At 50.3% G+C, this 19051-nt stretch overlaps 2 protein-coding genes across 2 annotated transcripts in view; both read left to right on the top strand.

The window, feature by feature from the left end:
* The window catches only part of FBXL12 (F-box and leucine rich repeat protein 12), an 11270-nt gene extending 4910 nt beyond the window's left edge, over positions 1-6360 (top strand). Inside the window, exon 3 of the mRNA XM_035102427.2 lies at positions 5542-6360. Coding sequence (XP_034958318.2) covers positions 5542-6360 — 819 coding nt within the window. The remainder of the gene's footprint in view (positions 1-5541) is intronic.
* Positions 6356-19051, top strand: LOC118078531 (hepatic lectin-like). The gene is made up of 6 exons (XM_035102428.2): positions 6356-9013; positions 10822-10920; positions 13932-14006; positions 16807-16958; positions 17303-17415; positions 18003-19051. The coding sequence occupies exons 1-6, from the start codon at positions 8971-8973 to the stop codon at positions 18166-18168; spliced, it is 648 nt and encodes a 215-aa protein (XP_034958319.1). The 5' UTR covers positions 6356-8970; the 3' UTR covers positions 18169-19051.

Genomic DNA, 19051 nt, shown 5'->3' with positions numbered 1-19051 from the left:
GGACCCTGGCTCCTCTACCTTGCCTGAGCCTCGGACACGACTTCCTGCTTCCCCACTGGAATCGGAACTCTCCCTGCTTTCCCCTTTGCTCGGGGACGGGCTTGAACTCAGGAGGGGAGGGACTTCGCGATATCCCCTGTCCCTCACATCCACCCCCCTCCCAAGCTCTCCTTCACCCCTCCCCAGGCCCCCCCCATGTGTCGGTGACGACTGGAAGCCTAAAAACTCGGTGCTCTCCGAGCCCGTTGGTGTGAACACCTCCCCCCAGTCCTGCGAGCCCCCCCCTTCCGCCTGGGAGGACGGGAATCCCAAAAAGTCCGTGGCGTCAGAGCTGGTGGGGGTAAAAATGTTTTGCCAATCTGCTCCTTCCTCTGACTGGGTGGATCTTGGCGACACCCATACCTCATCCTCTGGTTCCTCAAACTCCGCTTCCCAGCGCCATGGTGAGCTGTTCTCCCGTGCCTCCTCCTCCTCCCCCTCCCTTTCCATGTGCCAGGGCTTGGGTCTGTGGGGAAAGAGGGCGTGAAATTCTTCCACCAAGAATTCCTCCTGTATCTGAGTGGCGGGAACCCATTCATTCTGGGACGGTGGAGCATCCTCCCATGCCATGAGGTACTCCAGGCCCCCCACCCCCCACCTTGAATCCAGGATGGCCGTGGCCTCATTGAGTTGCTCCCTGCTTTCCCTCTCCCCCCCTCCCTCGGGGGTTTGTTCGCTGTCTCTGAGCCTGCTGCTTTCCCTGTACGGCGACAGCAGCGATCTATGAAACACTGGATGCACCCTCATGTCCTCTGGCAGTGCCAGCCTGTATGCCACCGGGTTGACCTGTTGCGTGACCGTGAAGGGGCCCAGCCATTTGGGTGCCAGCTTTTTGCACCTCCCTCTGGTGGGAAGGCCCTCCGAGGACAACCACACCTTGTCCCCCACCCTGATGACCTCCCCTTGTCGCCTGTGGCGATCTGCCCCCTTTTTGTACGCTTCCTTGGCCCTCTCCAAGTGTTCTCTGAGCTGCTGGTGCACCGTCTCCAGTTCCTCTGCCCAATCCTCAGCCTGTGGGCCCTCCTCCTCCTCCTCCCTCTCCCTCTCTGGGAAAGATCTGAGGTCGCGCCCGTAATTGGCCTTAAAGGGCGACACCCCTGTGGAGACGTGCACTGCATTGTTGTAGGCAAATTCTGCTAGTGGCAAGCGATCCACCCAGTCCGTTTGCCGCTGGCTGACGTAGCATCTCAGGTACTGCTGCAGAATGGCGTTGACCCTCTCCGCTTGTCCGTTGGTCTGCGGGTGTCTAGCCGTCGACAAGCTAACCTCCACCTGCAGGAGGTTCATGAGCCGCCGCCAGAACCTGGAAACAAATTGGCGGCCACGATCCGAAATAACCCTTAAAGGTAATCCATGCAGTCTGAAAATGTGATCAACAAACAGTTTGGCTGTCTCTTCTGCCGAGACTGCCCTGGCACACGGTATAAAGTGACACATTTTGGACATGAGGTCCACCACCACCAACACTGCAGTCTTACCCCTGGACGAAGGCAGATCTGTGATGAAGTCCATGGACACCACTTCCCACGGCCTGTGTGGTGTGGCTAAGGGCTCCAGCAACCCTGGTGGCGCTGCTCTGACCACCTTCGCCCGCTGGCAGGTGGTACAGCCCCTTACATAGTCTCGAACATCTTCCCTCACCCCTGGCCACCAGAAGTGTCTCATGACTAGGTGAGTGGTCTTGTCCCTTCCAAAATGCCCCGCTGTAGGGTTGTCGTGCATCTGCTTGAGGACCGTACGTCGAAGCTGGGTGGTGGGTAGGTACAGCGCACCCTTGTAGAAAAGCAGCCCTCTGCGTTCTGCAAAGTCTTTTGCCTGCTCCCTCCCCCCTCTCAGTTCTCTGAAGATGCGGTTGGCAAATTCATCCGCTGCCGTCAGTGCTGTGAGTTCTGCCTCGCTCACCACTGCTGCTCCGCAGGACCATGCCGACGGGGGAAAAATGTGCCTTGGGGCTGGTGGCGCCTCCTCCTCCATGTACTCTGGCTTGCGGGAGAGGGCATCCGCCCTGACATTCTGCTCTCCTGGGATGTAGTGTATGGAGAAGTTGAAGTTCGAGAAGAACTCCGCCCACCGTATCTGCCGCTGGTTGAGCACCCTGGCAGTTCTCCAGAACTCCAGGTTCTTGTGGTCTGTGCACACCTGGATGGGGTGCTTGGCGCCCACCAGGAAGTGTCTCCAGTGCTGGAACGCCGCGTGGATCGCAAGAAGTTCCCGATCAAAAACTGTGTAGTTTCGCTCGGGCTGGGTCAACTTCCTGGAGAAGAAGGCACAGGGTCTCCACTCTCTGTTGGCGTCCAGTTGCAACAAAATGGCGCCCACAGCCTTATCAGAAGCATCTGTTTCAATGCGTAGGGGCGCGTCCTGAACCACGTGGAACAGGTTCTGGTCTGAGGCGAACACCCTCTTGAGGCTTTCGAACGCTGCTTGCGCCTCTGGTGTCCACCTGAACTTCTGCTTGCCTCTCAGGCAGTCAGTGATGGGAGCCGTAACTCGAGAGAAGTTCTTGATGAACTTCCTGTAGAAGTTGGCAAAGCCTAGTAGGCGTTGGGCATCTTTGCGCGTCCTGGGGCTGTGCCAGTCCAGGATGGTCTGCACCTTGTCCTTGTCCATTGCCAGCCCCTTGTCTGACAGCTTGTAGCCCAGGAAGTCCACCTCCTTGGTGTGAAACTTGCACTTCTCCAGCTTCACATACAGGTGGTTCTCCTTCAGGCGCTGTAACACCTCCCTGACGTCCTTCACGTGCTGCACTGGGTCGTTGGAGTAAATAAGGATGTCATCCAGAAAGACCAAGCATTTCCTGAAGAGTAGGGACCCCAGGACGTGGTGCATGAAGGCCTGGAAGCATGCTGAGCCCCCTTGCAACCCGAAGGGCATCACCAGATATTCAAAAGAGCCCAGAGGCGTGAACATCGTGGTTTTCCACTCATCGCCTTCCCGGATCCTGATCAAGTTGTACGCCCCCCTCAGGTCTAGCTTGGTGAAAATCTTGCCTCTGCGTGCCGCTGTCAGGAGATCATCCACTCTGGGCATGGGGAAAGCCACTGGCTCTGTCACCGAATTCAGCCGTCTAAAATCCACCACAAGACGGCGCTGTTGCGTGTCTTTCTTGTCCACCCAGAAGACCGGGCTGCCCCCTGCTGCCTTGCTTTCTCTGATGAACCCCCGCTTGAGGTTCTTGTCGATAAAAGCGCGCAGATCCTCCAGTTCCTGGTCTGACATGGCGTACAGCTTGGCTGGGGGTATAGTTGCCCCAGGCACCAGGTTGATCTGGCAGTCAAAAGGCCTGTGTGGGGGCAGGTGGTCGGACTCCGCTTCACTGAAGACCTCCTGCAGGTCCCAGTATGGTTTGGGTATCGCCTCACCCCCTTTGACGTGCATGGTGGCCACCGTGGCTATCGGAGGCCCCTCCCCTGGTTGGTGCTGCATGCAATGTTCCAGGCAAAAGTCCGATCCAAAAGTGATGCATCTCTGATGCCAACTTATGGAGGGGTCGTGGCGCGCCAGCCAGCTCATGCCCAAAACGATTGGGGGGTCTGAGATGGTGGTGACGTTGAATGCCAGTGTCTCTGAGTGCCTTCCAACCGTCATTCTCATGGGGGGGGTTTGATGAGTGATGGCCCCTCCCAGCAGCTCTCTGCCGTCAATGGTTGCCACGTGCAGAGGAAAATCCAGCTGCAGAAGCTGGATCTGGTGCTCTTCTGCAAAGTTTCTCGAGAAGAAGTTGGCTGAGGCACCACTGTCAATTAGGGCGAGGACCGTCAATGGATAGCCATTTGGGAGCGTGAGCGTCACTTCTAGAACCACTCCTGCTCTGGGAGGGGTGGGCTGGCTCTGCTCCTCTCTGTGCGGGTGGGTGGGCTGGGGCTGTTGTCTGCTGACTGTGCCTGGCTGCCGCCCCTTGTCTCCTGCAGCCAGGCTTTCCCGTTTCCCTGCTGTGGTGCTGCGTCAGTGGGGGAGGGCACAACCGTTCCCGCCTTTCCTTGCCACTCCCTGCGATGTGGGCAGTCTCTGACGAGATGCTGGGGGGAGTTGCAGAGAAAGCAATTCCCACCCCTTCCCTCCTTGCGTCTTGGCGCCGCTGGGGTTTGAAAAGCCCGCGCGCGCGCGCTATCAATCTGCATGGGTTCCTGGTCCTGACTGGCCCCAGGCGTGGCTTGAAAGGGTTGTTGAGGGAGTGGCTTCTCCTGCGACCGTGGGAACCAAGCCCGCTTTGCGCGCGTTGCTTGCTTGTCGCTCCATCTGGATTCCTGCCTCACCCCCACCGCCAGAGCCGCTTTGCTCAGTTGATCCATATTACTGGGCTTTGGACCTCTCGAGAGCTCATCCTTCACCTCCTCATGCAACCCCAAGTAAAACGCCGCTTGCATTGGGGCAGACTCCAGATCCCACCCCAATCTGTGCACCAGCATGGTGAATTTCGCCCAATACGCGCGAACTGTCATATTTCCTTGGCGTAAATTATGAAGTTCCTCCTTAGTCTGGTCCATATGACTATCGGACGAATACATCGTTTTCAAACCTTCTAGAAATAGTTTGACATTCTTCATGCAAGGATTCCTTGTTGCAATTAACGGTCTTAGCCACTCCCTGGCCGCCCCTGTAAGGTGCTCCACAATAAACGCTACTCTGTGCTCATCATCAGGGAACTCATCGTGGTGCAGCTCAAGAGCATACACAATCTCAGTCTCAAAGCCCTGAAACTCCTTCGGGTCTCCATTGAACTTGCTTACTAGGGTCCCGGCTCTCCTTCCTGGCAGCACTTGGACTTGGGGTGCCCCTCCCGCCTTGTTTTTCTCTGCATCCAGCTTGTTTTGGAGGTCTACCGCCACCGCCCTTAAATGCTGCTCTTTTTCCTGGAGCTCTCTCACCTGTTCCGCAAGTTGTAGCCGGTCGTCCTGGACCTTCTTAGTCTCCTCTTTAGCTGCCTTCAATTCTCCCTGCGCCTGCAGCGACAGCTGTTGCAGTTCTAGCTGGGCTTGCTCAGCGATCTGCCGCCACTTCTCCGCCTCTGACACGCTCATCCCGGCAACTCCAAAGTAGCCCAAAAATGATTAGGAGGTTGCTGTCACAGTGGCCGGAGTGGACTACTTCAGAGTAACGACGCTACGCAGCTCTGCATTTTATTCTTTTATTGGTGCTGCGTATTTACAGTGCTCAAGTCATTGCTATTTACACGGAGCGATGTTGTCAGTCGGTTTCAGAACCTCCTAATGGCTTTTGGCGCGTCTTTCTCCAACACAAAAGCTTTGGCAGACCCATCCTCTTGCCCCTCCTCTTCCTGCGTAATTCTGGAGTTGGGGGGATGGGTCTTCCCCCCTTACTTGCCCCTTCCTGTCCCACCTGGGACCCTGGCTCCTCTACCTTGCCTGAGCCTCGGACACGACTTCCTGCTTCCCCACTGGAATCGGAACTCTCCCTGCTTTCCCCTTTGCTCGGGGACGGGCTTGAACTCAGGAGGGGAGGGACTTCGCGATATCCCCTGTCCCTCACACCTGTACTTAGATGTCCTCCAAGGTCCTATGGCACTTGCTGCGGAACAATCTTCGAGGCAGCCTGCAGACGCTGAAGGCACGGGGATCCCTCCACTCCATTCGCAAGCAAGAAGTTTTTACCCCAGCACTAATGCAGGCCTTGGGCAGGCAATGCCCCAATCTCCACCGCCTGTGCCTGACAGAGACAGACCTTCGCTCCCTCTCCTATGATTGCATCCCTTCCTCTGTCACGACCCTGGAACTGAGCTCCTGTGAGATCCCTTCCCTGTGGTTCCAAGTGTCTGAAGCCTCGAAGACCTGCCCTGTCTTTCCACAGATTCAGCACCTTGTAATCCAGAATGTCCCTGCCTTCTCCAGCCAGCACCTACTGAACATCTCCATCCAGGGCAATCTCAGGACTCTGGTCCTGTCCAAGGCGTACCGGATAACTGTTGAAGGTTTCCAGGCAGCAGCAGCACACCTAGGAGGCCTAGAGCACCTCACCCTGCGTCACTGTAGCATTGGCAATTTACTCACACCTGTCATTGCGTTCCACATGCGGCACCTGCAAAGTTTGGACCTCGGGGACAATCCTTCTCTGGAGAGCAGAGGTCTTTCTTGTTTAAGCAGCTTACTAGACTTGGAGGACCTCTGCCTGCAGTCCTGCTGCAAGCTTTCCTCAGAAGCCATTGTGGCCGTTTGCCAGAAATTGCCCCGGCTCAGACATCTTGATATAAGGGGGTTAGAGTTCCAGGATCAGGTGATCCACAAAATCCAGGCGGATTTGCCAGGCTGTGTTGTGACAAGTGCTGTCTCCCTTGGAGATTCCAGTGTGGTGTCTACACCGTGAGCCTGTGCCCATTGTGAGGAGCGAGATGCAATGAAACCATCACATGCATGGTCTTGATCTCATTTAAGTTGATGGGAACCCAGAGAGAAATGGCAAGGAGCTGCACACTCACTGACAACATGACTTTCAAAGTCTGGCTGCATGTGCTCTGGAACATCGTCACAGCAGAAAAGCTGAGGGTTGTATTCTGTGCTAATTCTACTCAGAGTAGATCCAACTGGCAAGATGATTGCACCTCTAAAAGGAAACATGCTGAAACTTCAAGAGTGTTATCATATCAGTTTATTTACCTAAAAAAACAAACATCCGTTGCATAGCATACTGAACTGAAGTCCATTGGTTTTGCAGCCTTTCCAATGTAAGTCCCACTCAGAGCAAAGTGTAGCAGACTTGAGTCCATTCATTGCAGTGGGCCTGCTTTTAGTAAAATGTAGTCCAACTTGCTACAGGTAGGTAGCCGTGTTGGTCTGACGTAGTCGAAACAAAAAAGAATAATAATAAAAATTCCTTCCAGTAGCACCTTAGAGACCAACTACGTTTGTCATAGGTATGAGCTTTCGTGTGCATGCACACTTCTTCAGCTACACTGAAACAGAAGTCACCAGACCCTTATGTATAGTCAGAGGTGTGGGGGGGGGGGTATTACTCAGAAGGGCGGTGGGAATGGGTGATTGGCTGAGAGGAGTGGTAAACCAAATGAGATAGCACAGCGGTGAGGGAAGCGAGGAAAGGGAGACGTCAAAGTGCAAGTAGATAAATAGGTACTGCTACAGTGGGAAGGTAAATGGCATTTCCGTGTGCTGCTCTGGTTCGCCAGGAGCAGCTTAGGCATGCTGGCTACATGACCTTGGCCAATAACGCGAGATGAGCGTCGCAACCCCAGAGTCGGTCACGACTGGACCTAATGGTCAGGGGTCCCTTTACCTTTAAGATATAATACAGAATGTAAGTGCTGTTTGTATATTTTTATCTTTTTTGTGAAAATAAATACAAAAAAAACTCAAAAAAAAAACCAACAACATTTTTACGCACAAGAAGAAAAATTAGGGAAATTAACAGAGGAGCAGGGAAGTGCTGTATCCAAGCACACACACACCATATTAGCTCAACTTCCAATAATTCCTCCTGGCTATGCTCTTGTGGTACATGCATTTTAACCTAAATTACATGGCATAGGTAAGATTTTACACTTCTGAAAAATCCTATGGGCACACATATCATCCAGTAAACAGCTTACTTAACTGTTCTCTGGGTTAGAAAGCATTATAATATTGGCAAGTAGCCTAAACCAACAATAGCTATTGATTTAGACTGCTGTTGCTGTCTGCTAACTCCTGGAATGCCAAAAGAGAGATTTAGGGTCCCTCTGATCTTAAAGTCTTAGCCACCTACACTTATTACTCATGTACAAAATAAAGGAAATAAAGACAAGAAAAGCATCTTCTCCCCCAAGCTATTGAACATCAACCTAAATTTGTTGGGAGAGGTGCAGGTGGTTCCCCCACAAAGAGCCTTGAGCTAAGGGGGTCCAAAATAATATTAATAATAATAATACTTACTGAGAAGATCCATAAGAAATATTTAGGGATGCCAAATTTTGTCCGCAGGGTGCCACATTACCAAAATACTCCTCTGTGCTTACCCAGTTTGTGTTTACATTTGAGGCACAGTGGAGACTGTTGTATTTATGATATATGGTTTATTTACACATATATACAACCTGAGCCTATGCTGGAGGGGTTCACAACACCCCAAAAGGGCCTTGCTTCCCCTGCAGCCACAGTCTTGGATTCAGACAAAAATCACTCATTGCTTTCTGCGTTGCTCTGACTCCAGCTCGCTGCTTTGCTTCTAGGTCACATCACTGCTCCAAACTATGACTTTATCTGTTGAGAGAGGGGGCCCCACCCATTTGCTATCCTGCCCATTTGCCCCTGAATCCCCCTGAATGGATCATCACCCAAGCTGTCAACTCTCCAGAAAACTAGCCTGCTGTTCCAAGAATAGGAAGCCTTGATTAAATTCTAGGACTTGCCAGATCCAGAGATTAGAGGGGTCTGGCACCCCGCTTAACACCCTAAAATTATTAGAGTATCTTTTCATGACTACGCCAGTTATAGTTTTGTTCCCAGACACTGTTCAAAGTACTGCTTTTAGCATTCAAGTCTTCACAGCTTGAGCCCAGGAAAATGGTAGGATTGTGTACTCCCATATCAACCCATGCAGCTAGTAAAATCACCTTCAGACGTCTGCCTTAGGGTGATCCCATTTCCCGAAATTACCTAGCTGAAAACAGGGAACAAGGCCCTCTTTTTGCAATGACCTGTCTTCTGCTAATCTGGTACAATTGCAAAATTCTGCTACAGATTCATCAAAAGACAAGTTGCCCATGAACCTTGCTGCATTTGTGTGCAGTGGGCATGCTTTCAAGAGGGAGGTATATTCTAGAAAGAGGTAGTCTGAGGGTAGGAGAACAGGGGTCTCCTAAATGAATCATTAACCATTTATGCAGAGCAACCCCAGTAAAATGACAAAAAGTCCCTATTTTCAAAAGTGTTTCAAAACAACACCAAAGGCAAACAACACCTTCCCCTCACACAGCTTCCTGAGATGGATGAAGAAAAGTATACAGATAACTTTCAAACTTCTAAAGGTAAAGATGATCTCCCTGTTCCCCTTGTTTGGCATTTGCCAAAGGTTTTGTAGCTTTTTCCTGAAGGATCCTCTCTCAATGAGATCCATCAGCTGAATGAGAATCCATCAGGAAGGATTCTCTCCAGGCGACTAAATCCGCTTGAAGTGCAGCCCACAATCTCTGGAACATTCTCCCAAGTTATGCTTGTTTGGAGCCTTGTTCAGCCCCAAGCAAAGATCTTTGCATTTAACCTGCTTTTAAAGTCACTTTTAACCTGGAATGCTACTGAGTTTGTGGTGCTTTTTTCCCGGTACTTGTAATGTTTCTTGAGTTTTGTATTTTGAACTGAATGTTACCATATTGATTACGTGTGGGTGGCAGTCCATTGCCTTAATACACTTAAGTGGACCCTTGCAGTTAGGCTTGCTAATTATTCCTTGCCCTAAATAATACATTCATTTTGGCAGCCACAGTGGGAGTGTGTGGAAATCCTCACCCCAGCCTGAAGAGCCAAGGAGCAGACGCTGAAACCGCAAGGCAGCCCCGTGCAGATTTGTCTTAGGCCTGCTGCTTTGGCGTGCAGACTCAATGAACACAAAAGAACTTCATTCTGTCCCCACTCGCTGGGCTGTGACTTCTGTGCCACACACACAACATATTTGCTTGCCACATTTTTTGCCCATCAAAATTAGTGACTAACCATTTGTGGTTAATGAAGAAAAGCCTAAAAAGGTTGAATGTCACATTTCTAAATCATTAACCACAAATGGTTAGTCTCTCTATTAGTCTCTATTTACCCTCTCAATAAAATAAATTAGAAGAGCCAGCCTCTGTCCAAATGAGGCTTTTGGGGGGGGGGATATCTCCAGAAGCATAGAGGGAGGGGTGGATTAGTCTACTTCCAGGCTCTGTCAATTCTGCATTCATAAGTCCCTTCTATCCAGCTTCCACTTTCATCTTTTTTTTTAATCCATACAAAAAATTGGATGGGTGACCTTGGGCCAATCACTGCCTCTCAGACAAACCTGCCTCACAGGGTTGTTGTGGGGATGGAATAAGGAGGAGGGGAACCAGGTATGTCACCTTAAGCTGGTTCGAAGAAAAAGATGGGGTATAAATACAATGCTTCCATCAATCAAATAAGAATTGTATTTAGATACTTTGTCACAGGATAGTATTTAAATACACATACTGTATCTCAATGTACACATTTCTAAACATTTTGAGCTAAAAAAGCATTTTTGCGCAAGAACTGTTATCACAAAATTCAGAGTAGGGCAGAATTATGTTCTGATTAGGAATAGTGTAGAAATTATGTTCACACAAATTTTTCTGAGGACTTAAAAAAAATTGCACACTGATGCAGTGTGAAATGTGGGAAATTGAATTTAAAAATGGGAAAATGAGAAACCGAGCTTAGTGGATTTATCCTTCTCTGGTTTGGATCCAGGTCTTTGTCCCATAGTTGCAGATTAGGTTGGTTAGCTTTAACATGCAGACCAAACAAAATTCTCCTCCATCTCCGTATGCCTGTAAAAGTGATTAGAAGCTCCTATGAAGGGAAAATGCACCAGCCATAATCCTTTCTTGAAGGCCAGTGAGGAAACCTTAAGAGAATCCAGTCCCCCAGCCAAACAGGGCTGTGTGAACAGTCTCATTTGGCTAAGTGCTTCATTCCATAAATTAGCTGAAAAGATAAGATGCAAGCAAGACAACATGGAATGTGACAAATGGAGAGGTCTGCTCCAAATGCGTGCCCATACTTTTTACCAAAGAGAAGTCTGCATGGGGTCAAGTTCCCATCATCTCATTTTCCTCTTATGAAGGGAGAAATCTTATTCAGAGGCCATTTCTCCTGATCTATGCACTGTTGGGTGTCTCCTACCTGCTGATTGTCATTGGCTTTGTGGTGGCCCTCTCCAAAGGTACGTTTTCTCCTTTACTGCCTACAGCATGTCATCTGTAAATCAGAGAACTGTTTTGGGTGGAGTTTATGGGCTCAGGGAGCAGCAAAGCCTGTAGCAAACATAGAGGAATGGTGGGAAGAACCAGCTGGGAGACCACCATAGGAAAAAGGCTCAGAGCCCAGGGAGTGGCAGTGGGACAATTGGTGGTTGCAAGGAGAAGACTGGGTAGATGAGGTGTCAGGAGCCGATGGGGCTATAGGGCTCAGTGAACTGGAGAGCCTGTGGCAGAGAGAAGTTCAGAATCAGAGGCAGAAGCTGAAGCAGGTGAGTGAGAGGAGGGAGGTCAAGAGGCAGAGATGAGTCTGACTGGGGAAGAGACATGGCTATCTCCCCCTCCTGTGGCAACAAGCTCCCCTCCCTCCTGTCTCCCAGAAGCAGGAAAGGCATGAAAAGGGCAGAGGAGAGGTTGGCTGCATGCGGGTGCAGTCTCCGACTGCTTGGGGAAAGCCCTGGAGAGGAGGGAACTTTAGATGGCTGTGAGGAGGTAGGGTCTCAGCAACTGATTTTCATGGAGTAAGACCACTAGGGATGAGTTCCTGTGCTCATTAAGCCTGACATTTAGCTAAGTCTGTGGAGACTGTTTTTGCTAAAGCTCTGCAGCTCAGTGTCAGAGCATCGCCTTGGTGTCCAGAAAGCCCCAGGTTCAGTCCCCAGCACCTCCAGATACGGCTGAGAATGTCCATGGTCAGAAACCTTGGAGAGCTGCTGCAAGCCAATGCAGTCCACACTAAGCTAAATGGTCCAATATAAGGCAGATTCCTATGTTCCCAACCCTGAGAGTGCAGAAGATGCAGAGATCAAGGAAACATACAGCACAGCCTTGCGTGCTCTGGTAGAGGTAAAAAAGATGGCATTTGAGTGTTTATGTGTGGGCTACAGGTTCAAACATACACACTCACTGAAAATGATACTGATGGTTTTAACTTTTTAAATAAATCAATACATCAGTTTTATTCCCTAAATTCTGACAGCCAGTCCAGCATTTTTGGTGGACTCCAATTGGTCCCCTTGCACTTCCTGAAGGCGCTTTGTTTCAGCACAGCCTTCCTCAGCCTGGTGCCCTCCAGACAGTACTGGCCCACCCATGAGCCAGGGTGAAAGAGCCACCTCAGGCAGCAGGAGCTGAACAGGCAGCATCCCCATGGAGACCTCAGCCTGCCAGCTCAGCCAGCAGAGAAACCTTGCAAGATCTCTTTGGCACTTCTGCTCTGCTGGGGTGGGTGGGCAGAGCACCCATGGGGAGACCACCTCTTTCAGGGACATAGCCAGGATCAAAATTAGGGGGGGCAAGTGGCAAGGGGCGGGGCCAAGGCACAGGGGGAGGGGCCACAGTGGGGCAAGGAAAGCCATGGTTGTTCAGGGGCGAGGGGGCGCCAGGATCAGCCCGAAATCGGGCTGCTCCGACCCCCTCCTCCCCCTCCGCAACCGGCATGGGTGAGGGGGCACCAGGATCAGCCCGAAATTGGGCTGCTCCGACCCTCTCCTCCCCCGGCAGGGGCGAGGGGGCGCCAGGATCAGCCCGAAATCGGGCTGCTCCGACCCCCTCCTCCCCCTCCGCAACCGGCATGGGTGAGGGGGCACCAGGATCAGCCCGAAATCGGGCTGTTCCGATCCCCTCCTCCCCCTCCGCGATCGCCGGGGCAGGTGGAGGTAAAGCTGGCTTTCCCTCCACCCGCCCCACAGCCAGCAAGGGAGAAGGGAGACGGCACCGGGCGGCGGCGGGCAGCGGGGCAGGCTGGCCACCAGCGGCCCTGCTTCTAGGGGGGGCAACTGCCCCCTTCCCTCCTGCCGCCCCTGCCTACGCCCATGACCTCTTTGGTTCCCAGGTGAGGGTGGTGGAGTGGCACAGGGGTGGGGTGGCATGGGGTGACAGGGATGTGCTGCCCCTGCCTGCAGGATTTCCTGTTGGCCACAAGCAGCATGGTCGGAGATGGCGGGAGGTGACTTATCCATACCATAAATTTCAAGCACATTTATTTCCCCCAAAGAATCCTGGGAACTGTTGTCTGTTAATGGTGCTGGGAATTGTAGCTCTGTGAGAGGTAAGCTGCGGTTTCCAGGATTCTCTGCAGAAAGCCGCATGATTTGATTTCGCATCCTGTGGATGCTTCTCCACTCATGCCAGCAGGGCCGGTGCGCCCATTTAGGCAAACTAGGTAGTTGCCTAGAGCGCGTAAATGGAGGGGGCGCAAAACCCCGCAAAACCCCCGCACCACCACCGCCCTCCCAGGTGCGCGCTCGCGCTCCTCCCGCCTATGGAGGTCCTATGGAGCGCGAGCCAGAAGGAGAGTTCAGCGCCCTCCCGCCTACGGAGGGGACGCTGTGAGCTCCTCAGCGGCTGCAACGAGTGAGCGGTGGCGGCGGCGGCAGCGCCTGTAGCTGAAGCCTTAAGCTATGGGCGCTGCTGCTGCTGCTGCTGCTGCCACTCACTCGCGGCAGCCACCACTGAGGAGCTCACAGCATGCCCTCCATAGGCGGGAGGGCGCTGAACTCTCCTTTTGGCTTGCGCTCCTCCCGCCTATGGAGGGGACGCAGGGGCGCCAGGAGGTGATTTTGCCTAGGGCGCAAAAAGCCCTAGCACCGGCCCTGCATGCCAGATGAGGAGAGACAGTTTCCCTGGAGCCTCACTCTGCCCTGCAATGCCTTCCTCGCAATGGGCTCCAGATTTGGGGCCCCTTCAGAATAAGGAGGAAGGTGGTGTGACAGGGGAGGGAGAAAGTCCCCTTCCCTCCTCTTTGGCTACCAGAGGTGGATCCAAAGCCATTCTGTGAGCACAAAGTTAATTCTGCCCTTTGCCTGTTATACAAAAAAAAAAGCTGCCAAAAGGTTCAAAGGTTAAAAAAACACCCATAACCAGGATGACCTTTTCATGGTGGCTTGGCATTCCTACTCTTACGTAATTGGAAATGGGTAGCAGGATGGAGGAAGATTCTGACGTATATGTTTCTCCCCCCTCTTTATCACGCCAGTTGCATTAGCATCCTCAGAAATCAGCAAGCTCCGCACAGCCCTTGCGAAGGATCCCTACGGACATGATTTTCACTGTAAGTTTCTGTTGCTACACAGACCTCAGTCTCAGAGACTTCAGGGGTGTCAGCGTTTACCTCAGGTTCAGTTTCCCTGAAATGAAGGTCACAGGAGAGACTGTAGTGTGTTTTTGATATAGGGTTCTATTTACACATACCGTATATACCGGTACATCCCGAGCATAAGATGGAGCATTAGGCTTCCAGAGCTCCCCCTGCCTCTGGGTCAAGGGAGCTGACCAAGAGAACAGCTCCATCACAGATCAGAGGAAGACAGGGAAACACCAGTCTCTCTATTAAAGCTCTTCCTTTCCTCTAGGGCAGTGATGGCGAACCTATGGCATAGCTGCCAAGTTTTCCCTTTTCTTGCGAGGAAGCCTATTCAGCATAAGGGAAAATCCCTTTAAAAGGGGATAACTTGGCAGCTATGCCTATGACACGCGTGTCAGACGTGACACACAGAGCCCTCACTGTTGTTGTGTGTTGTGGGGTCTGCCCCCCCCCCCCCCGCATTTGTTCTCCCCCTCCTCCTCCTCATGTCTCCACCCGGATCCTTTTTTGTTGTTGTTTGTTGCTGGTAGCCAGAGATTGGTTTTTAACCCCTTCTGTGCTGTTTTTTCTGGCGCTTTGGCAGACTATGATTGGGTGTAACAGTGTCCGTTTTCTAACACGTTCTGTGCTAGGTTTTTTGGCGCTTTGGCAGACTATGTCGGTGCTGTGTGTTAGTTCCAGTGAATGTATTATTCATCATTTATTTCTGTTCTATTTCCCCCTCAAAAAACGCAGCAGCTTTGAGGCATTCCCCCCCAAAAAATCAAAGCAACTTTTGCACCCCCCAAAAAAACCTCCCAAACTTTGGTCAGCAGCTCCCCCCCCAAAAAAAGCTCAACAACTCTGGGCACTTTGTGATAAATAAGGGTTTTTTGGTTTATTAAATACAGTTATATATTACAATTATACATTTTTGTTGTTTAAACTATAAATATCGCGGAATTATGGTGTTTTTTTCTCGAAGTGACACACCACCCGAGTTATGCTCGGTTTTTTGGCGAATTTTGACACACCAAGCTCAAAAGGTTGCCCATCGCTGCTCTAGGGTGTGCCCGGTTGTCCACCACCAGAAACTAGGATCCAAATCCTCTTCCGGGATTTCTGGGAAAGATCTTGGTCAGGTGATTCCACCGCTCCTCCTCATCTAGCCAGTCCCTGACATCTCGCCACACACAAAGCAATAGCTTTGGTTCAGCACAGAGAGCAAGATGAGACTAGCCTCTGGCAATTTGTTCTCCTGCCCCCTAGGGATGACGTGGCATCCAGCCAGGTAAGGGAGGAAGGCCTATCTTTTGTTAGCTAGTGTTCTTGACCCTTAACAAGCTTGGCCATTAACAAAGAAAATGCTTCCTTCTGCTACAGAATCTCATCTTACAGGTGGAAAACAACAAGTTTGGAGGGGACCCCAAAACACCATCCAAACCAACCCCCAAGCTTACAACACTATATTCCCCTTTGCAGGGAGGGACTGCCTTCCCAGGCTCCACCCAAATTCTGCTCCAAGTCCTTTTAGGTGATCCCACAAGTCAAGCTCAAAGTAAGAGAGTTGTTTCTAAAAACTAACCGTTTCTGCTTTTTATAAACTAACTCTCCTTGTGAAGTGATCATAATCAGCAAGACAGTACTTCTGACCTATGCATCCTTTAACTTATTTACTTAATGACTTAAATTTTAAAAAGTGTCCTTTTTTGAGATTAGTGTTACGTGTCCATACCTGGAGTCACATTAGTCATGTAAATACATTGCAGAATAAATTGTGCAAATTAAAATTTAGAGATGGGAAGCCATGGGGAGAGGTGACTATGGTGTTTGACTTGAACCTGAGAAACCAGGCATGAAGCACTGATCCCCACACTGCCTCTCAGCTGAACCTACCTCACAGGACTGTTGTGAGGATCAAACAGGGGAGTGGGGAACCACCTATGCTACCTTGAGATCCTTGGAAGAAAGGTGGAATAGAAATGTAATAATAAATAAAAGGTAAAGGTAATGGTAATGGTAAAGGGACCCCTGACCGTTAGGTCCAGTCATGGACGACTCTGAGGTTGTGGTGCTCATCTCACTTTACTGGCATAGGGAGCCGGCGTACAGCTTCCAGGTCATGTGGCCAGCATGACTAAGCCGCTTCTGGCAAACCAGAGCAGCGCATGGAAACGCCGTTTGCCTTCCCGCCTGAGCAGCACCTATTTATCTACTTGCACTCTGACGTGCTTTCGAACTGCTAGGTTGGCAGGAGCAGGGGCCGAGCAACGGGAGCTCACCCCATTGTGGGGATTTGAACCAACGACCTTCTGATCGGCAAGCCCTAGGCTCTGTGGTTTAGACCACAGCACCACCCACGTCCCCTGGTAATAATAAATAAGTCAGTTTAAAAGGGATAGATGCATTTCATTTAGGCTGCCTATGCACCACCAACACATTGAACACAGCACCATAGCTGTCAAGTTTTCCCTTTTTTAAAGGGAAATTCTCTTATGCTGAATAGGCTTCCTCGTGAGAAAAGGGGAAACTTGACAGCTATGGACATCACATTTGAAGTACATGGCTTGCCCCCTCCCCAAGAATCCTGGGAGCTGTAGTTTGTTACGGTTACTGGGAATTGCAGTTCAACACTACATCTGCAACATTGAACACACAACGCTGCGTCACTAGAGCAAGTCCCTTCACCCAGTCGTCGTTCTTCTCTGGACTACTTTTTAGACCCTGCTAAATTGACAAGTTAGGCTAGTGCCAAGTTCTCTCTCTCTCATCTTTTTCCTTTGCTCAGTGTTTCCGTGTGGTGCCGACACCAGACAATGGGAATATTTCAGTGGGAAATGCTACTACTTCTCCCTGAAGGCTGTGTCCTGGCATATGGCCAAAGCACAGTGTGAACAGCAGCACTCTCAGCTGGTCATCATCAACAATTTGGCCAAACAGGTAACAAGATGTGAAACATATTTTCCTTGATCACTCACTTGCTTGCCAACTCTTCTCCTTCTCTGCAAAGTAGGTAGCCCCAGAATCTTCATCTTCATGCAAACACCGAAGCAATGGTTGTAACAAGAGAACTGGACCCATCGACACAAGCACTTCCACCTACACCATGGAATTCCTGTCCCTGTGCCCCCCACCCCCCAAGTCTGCTCTGGCCGTTGGAGAACCCCAGGAAAAATTGGGAGGGGGGTGAGGGAAAGGAGAGGAAGAAGGAAGTCTTTGCGCTAAGGGGATGCCTTTGTTTGACGCAGCCCCATATTTCTGTATTTTGGATTTGCCTCTTGCAGAATTTCATACAGACCCGGACCAGGAATGAGCGCTATTGGATTGGACTCCACGACCAACACACAGAAGGCGAGTGGAAATGGCTGGACAGCAGCAATTACAGAACAGGCTTCACGTAAGCGCTGGGCAACTCCTCTGGGGTCATAAGAACAGAAGAAGAGACTTGTGGGACTAGGCCAAAGGCCCACCTAATCCTGCTCCCCCCATTCCTGAGGCCGACCAGAGGTTGACTGGAAGGCCTCTGCCCCATCACTGTTGTTCCTCAGTGACTGGAGGTCACAAGGGGTGACAGTGTTACTGCCAGTTTTTCATATGGGAAGCAACTAGGTCACACCGGTCCTATGTTTGGAAGGCTGCAACCCTATGGAACAATAATATAATAACCCTATAATATTATTAAATTATAATAATATATTGTAGGCTGCAATCCTATGCCCACTTGACCTAGGTATAAGCCCCAACAGACGCAGTGTGAAGCTCATTTCTGAGTAGACGTGTACAGGGAATAAATCTTTTTAACTGTAAAAGTAAATAGGCTTTCAATTTTAATTTAGGGGGAGGAAAATATTAATCTGTTAGAAGTTTGGGCAACAGTGGCCTAGAATTCCTAGTGGGTGAACATAAATGGGTTTAGTGAATTTTTGTTGATGATGATGAGGCTCAGAGAGAGAGAGAGACAGAGACATCTTGCTTCCATCACAGGAACTGGAAGCAAGGAGAACCCAACAGTTATCAAAACCAGGAAGAGGACTGTGGCCAAGTTTGGATCAATGGGGAATGGAATGACTACACCTGCAGTTCTGAATCCTTCTATGTCTGTGAGAAAGCCTTACCAGTGAAGCCGACATCTGCATCCAAGAGGCCCTGAACCCTATAGCATTATTAAAATATAATAATATATTGTAGGCTGCAATCCTATGCCCAATTGACCTATGTATGAGCCCCAACAGACGCAGTGTGAAGCTCATTTCTGAGTAGACGTGTACAGGGAATTGATCTTCATGCCTAATATGAGCAACTTCAAACCCTAACCTGGTGACAGCTCCCAAAAAAGCAATGTACCTTTGTCAGGAAAACATTATTATCATTATTATTTTTAAAATATCATACAAACTTTCAAGATTTCATTTTAAAACCCAATTATTTGGGGGAAATGGCAGGTTTATTGCTGACATAGAAATTCTTAAGCAATTGTTTCTTCCAAACTGGGGGAAATAATTCTGTCCTTCCTTACAGGGTTCCCGAGATGGTGTAAGAAAAGTACTTTCAACGCTATAAAGTATTATATAAATGCTGCTGCTACATGTGTTGTTTTGTTATCTTAGTGACTGGCCCTTTTTGAAAACACCCACATGAAATTTCACATAAAAGATCCCCCCCCAATATTGATACATATTTGCACAGCAGGTATGTGTCGCAAGCCTAGTGAAATCAGAGACACAGTGAGCTTCTTTCAGTTCTTTTATTTAAATCAACAGAAATACAGTACATAGAGAGACCATGAATTGTTGTTGTTTAGTCGTTCAGTTGTGTCCGACTCTTCATGACCCCGTGGACCAGAACACACTAGTCTTCCACTGCCTCCCGCAGAATTATACAGAATTATACCATGAATTATACTCCCCCAATCTTGAGACTTTGTTCAGATCAGAATGCCTGCTCCACCCCCCTTGCGGTACTTCCTAGCTTCCCAACCCCTCCTGCTGCCTTCGGTGGCCAGCAAAGGAATCTTTCTGTCTCTCTTTGGCTTT

The sequence above is a fragment of the Zootoca vivipara genome, chromosome 2, assembly GCF_963506605.1.
Source record: "Zootoca vivipara chromosome 2, rZooViv1.1, whole genome shotgun sequence".
NCBI lineage: Eukaryota > Metazoa > Chordata > Lepidosauria > Squamata > Lacertidae > Zootoca > Zootoca vivipara.
This window is presented reverse-complemented; position numbering and strand designations above follow the sequence as displayed.

What these genes read in the sequence shown, in the direction of transcription:
- LOC118078531 (XM_035102428.2), top strand. Translation starts at nt 8,971, where the DNA reads ATGGATGAAGAAAAGTATACAGATAACTTTCAAACTTCTAAAG. An exon ending in TCAACAATTTGGCCAAACAG is followed by an intron (nt 16,959 to 17,302) that starts GTAACAAGATGT and finishes TGCCTCTTGCAG; the next exon opens with AATTTCATACAGACCCGGAC. An exon ending in AATTACAGAACAGGCTTCAC is followed by an intron (nt 17,416 to 18,002) that starts GTAAGCGCTGGG and finishes CTTCCATCACAG; the next exon opens with GAACTGGAAGCAAGGAGAAC.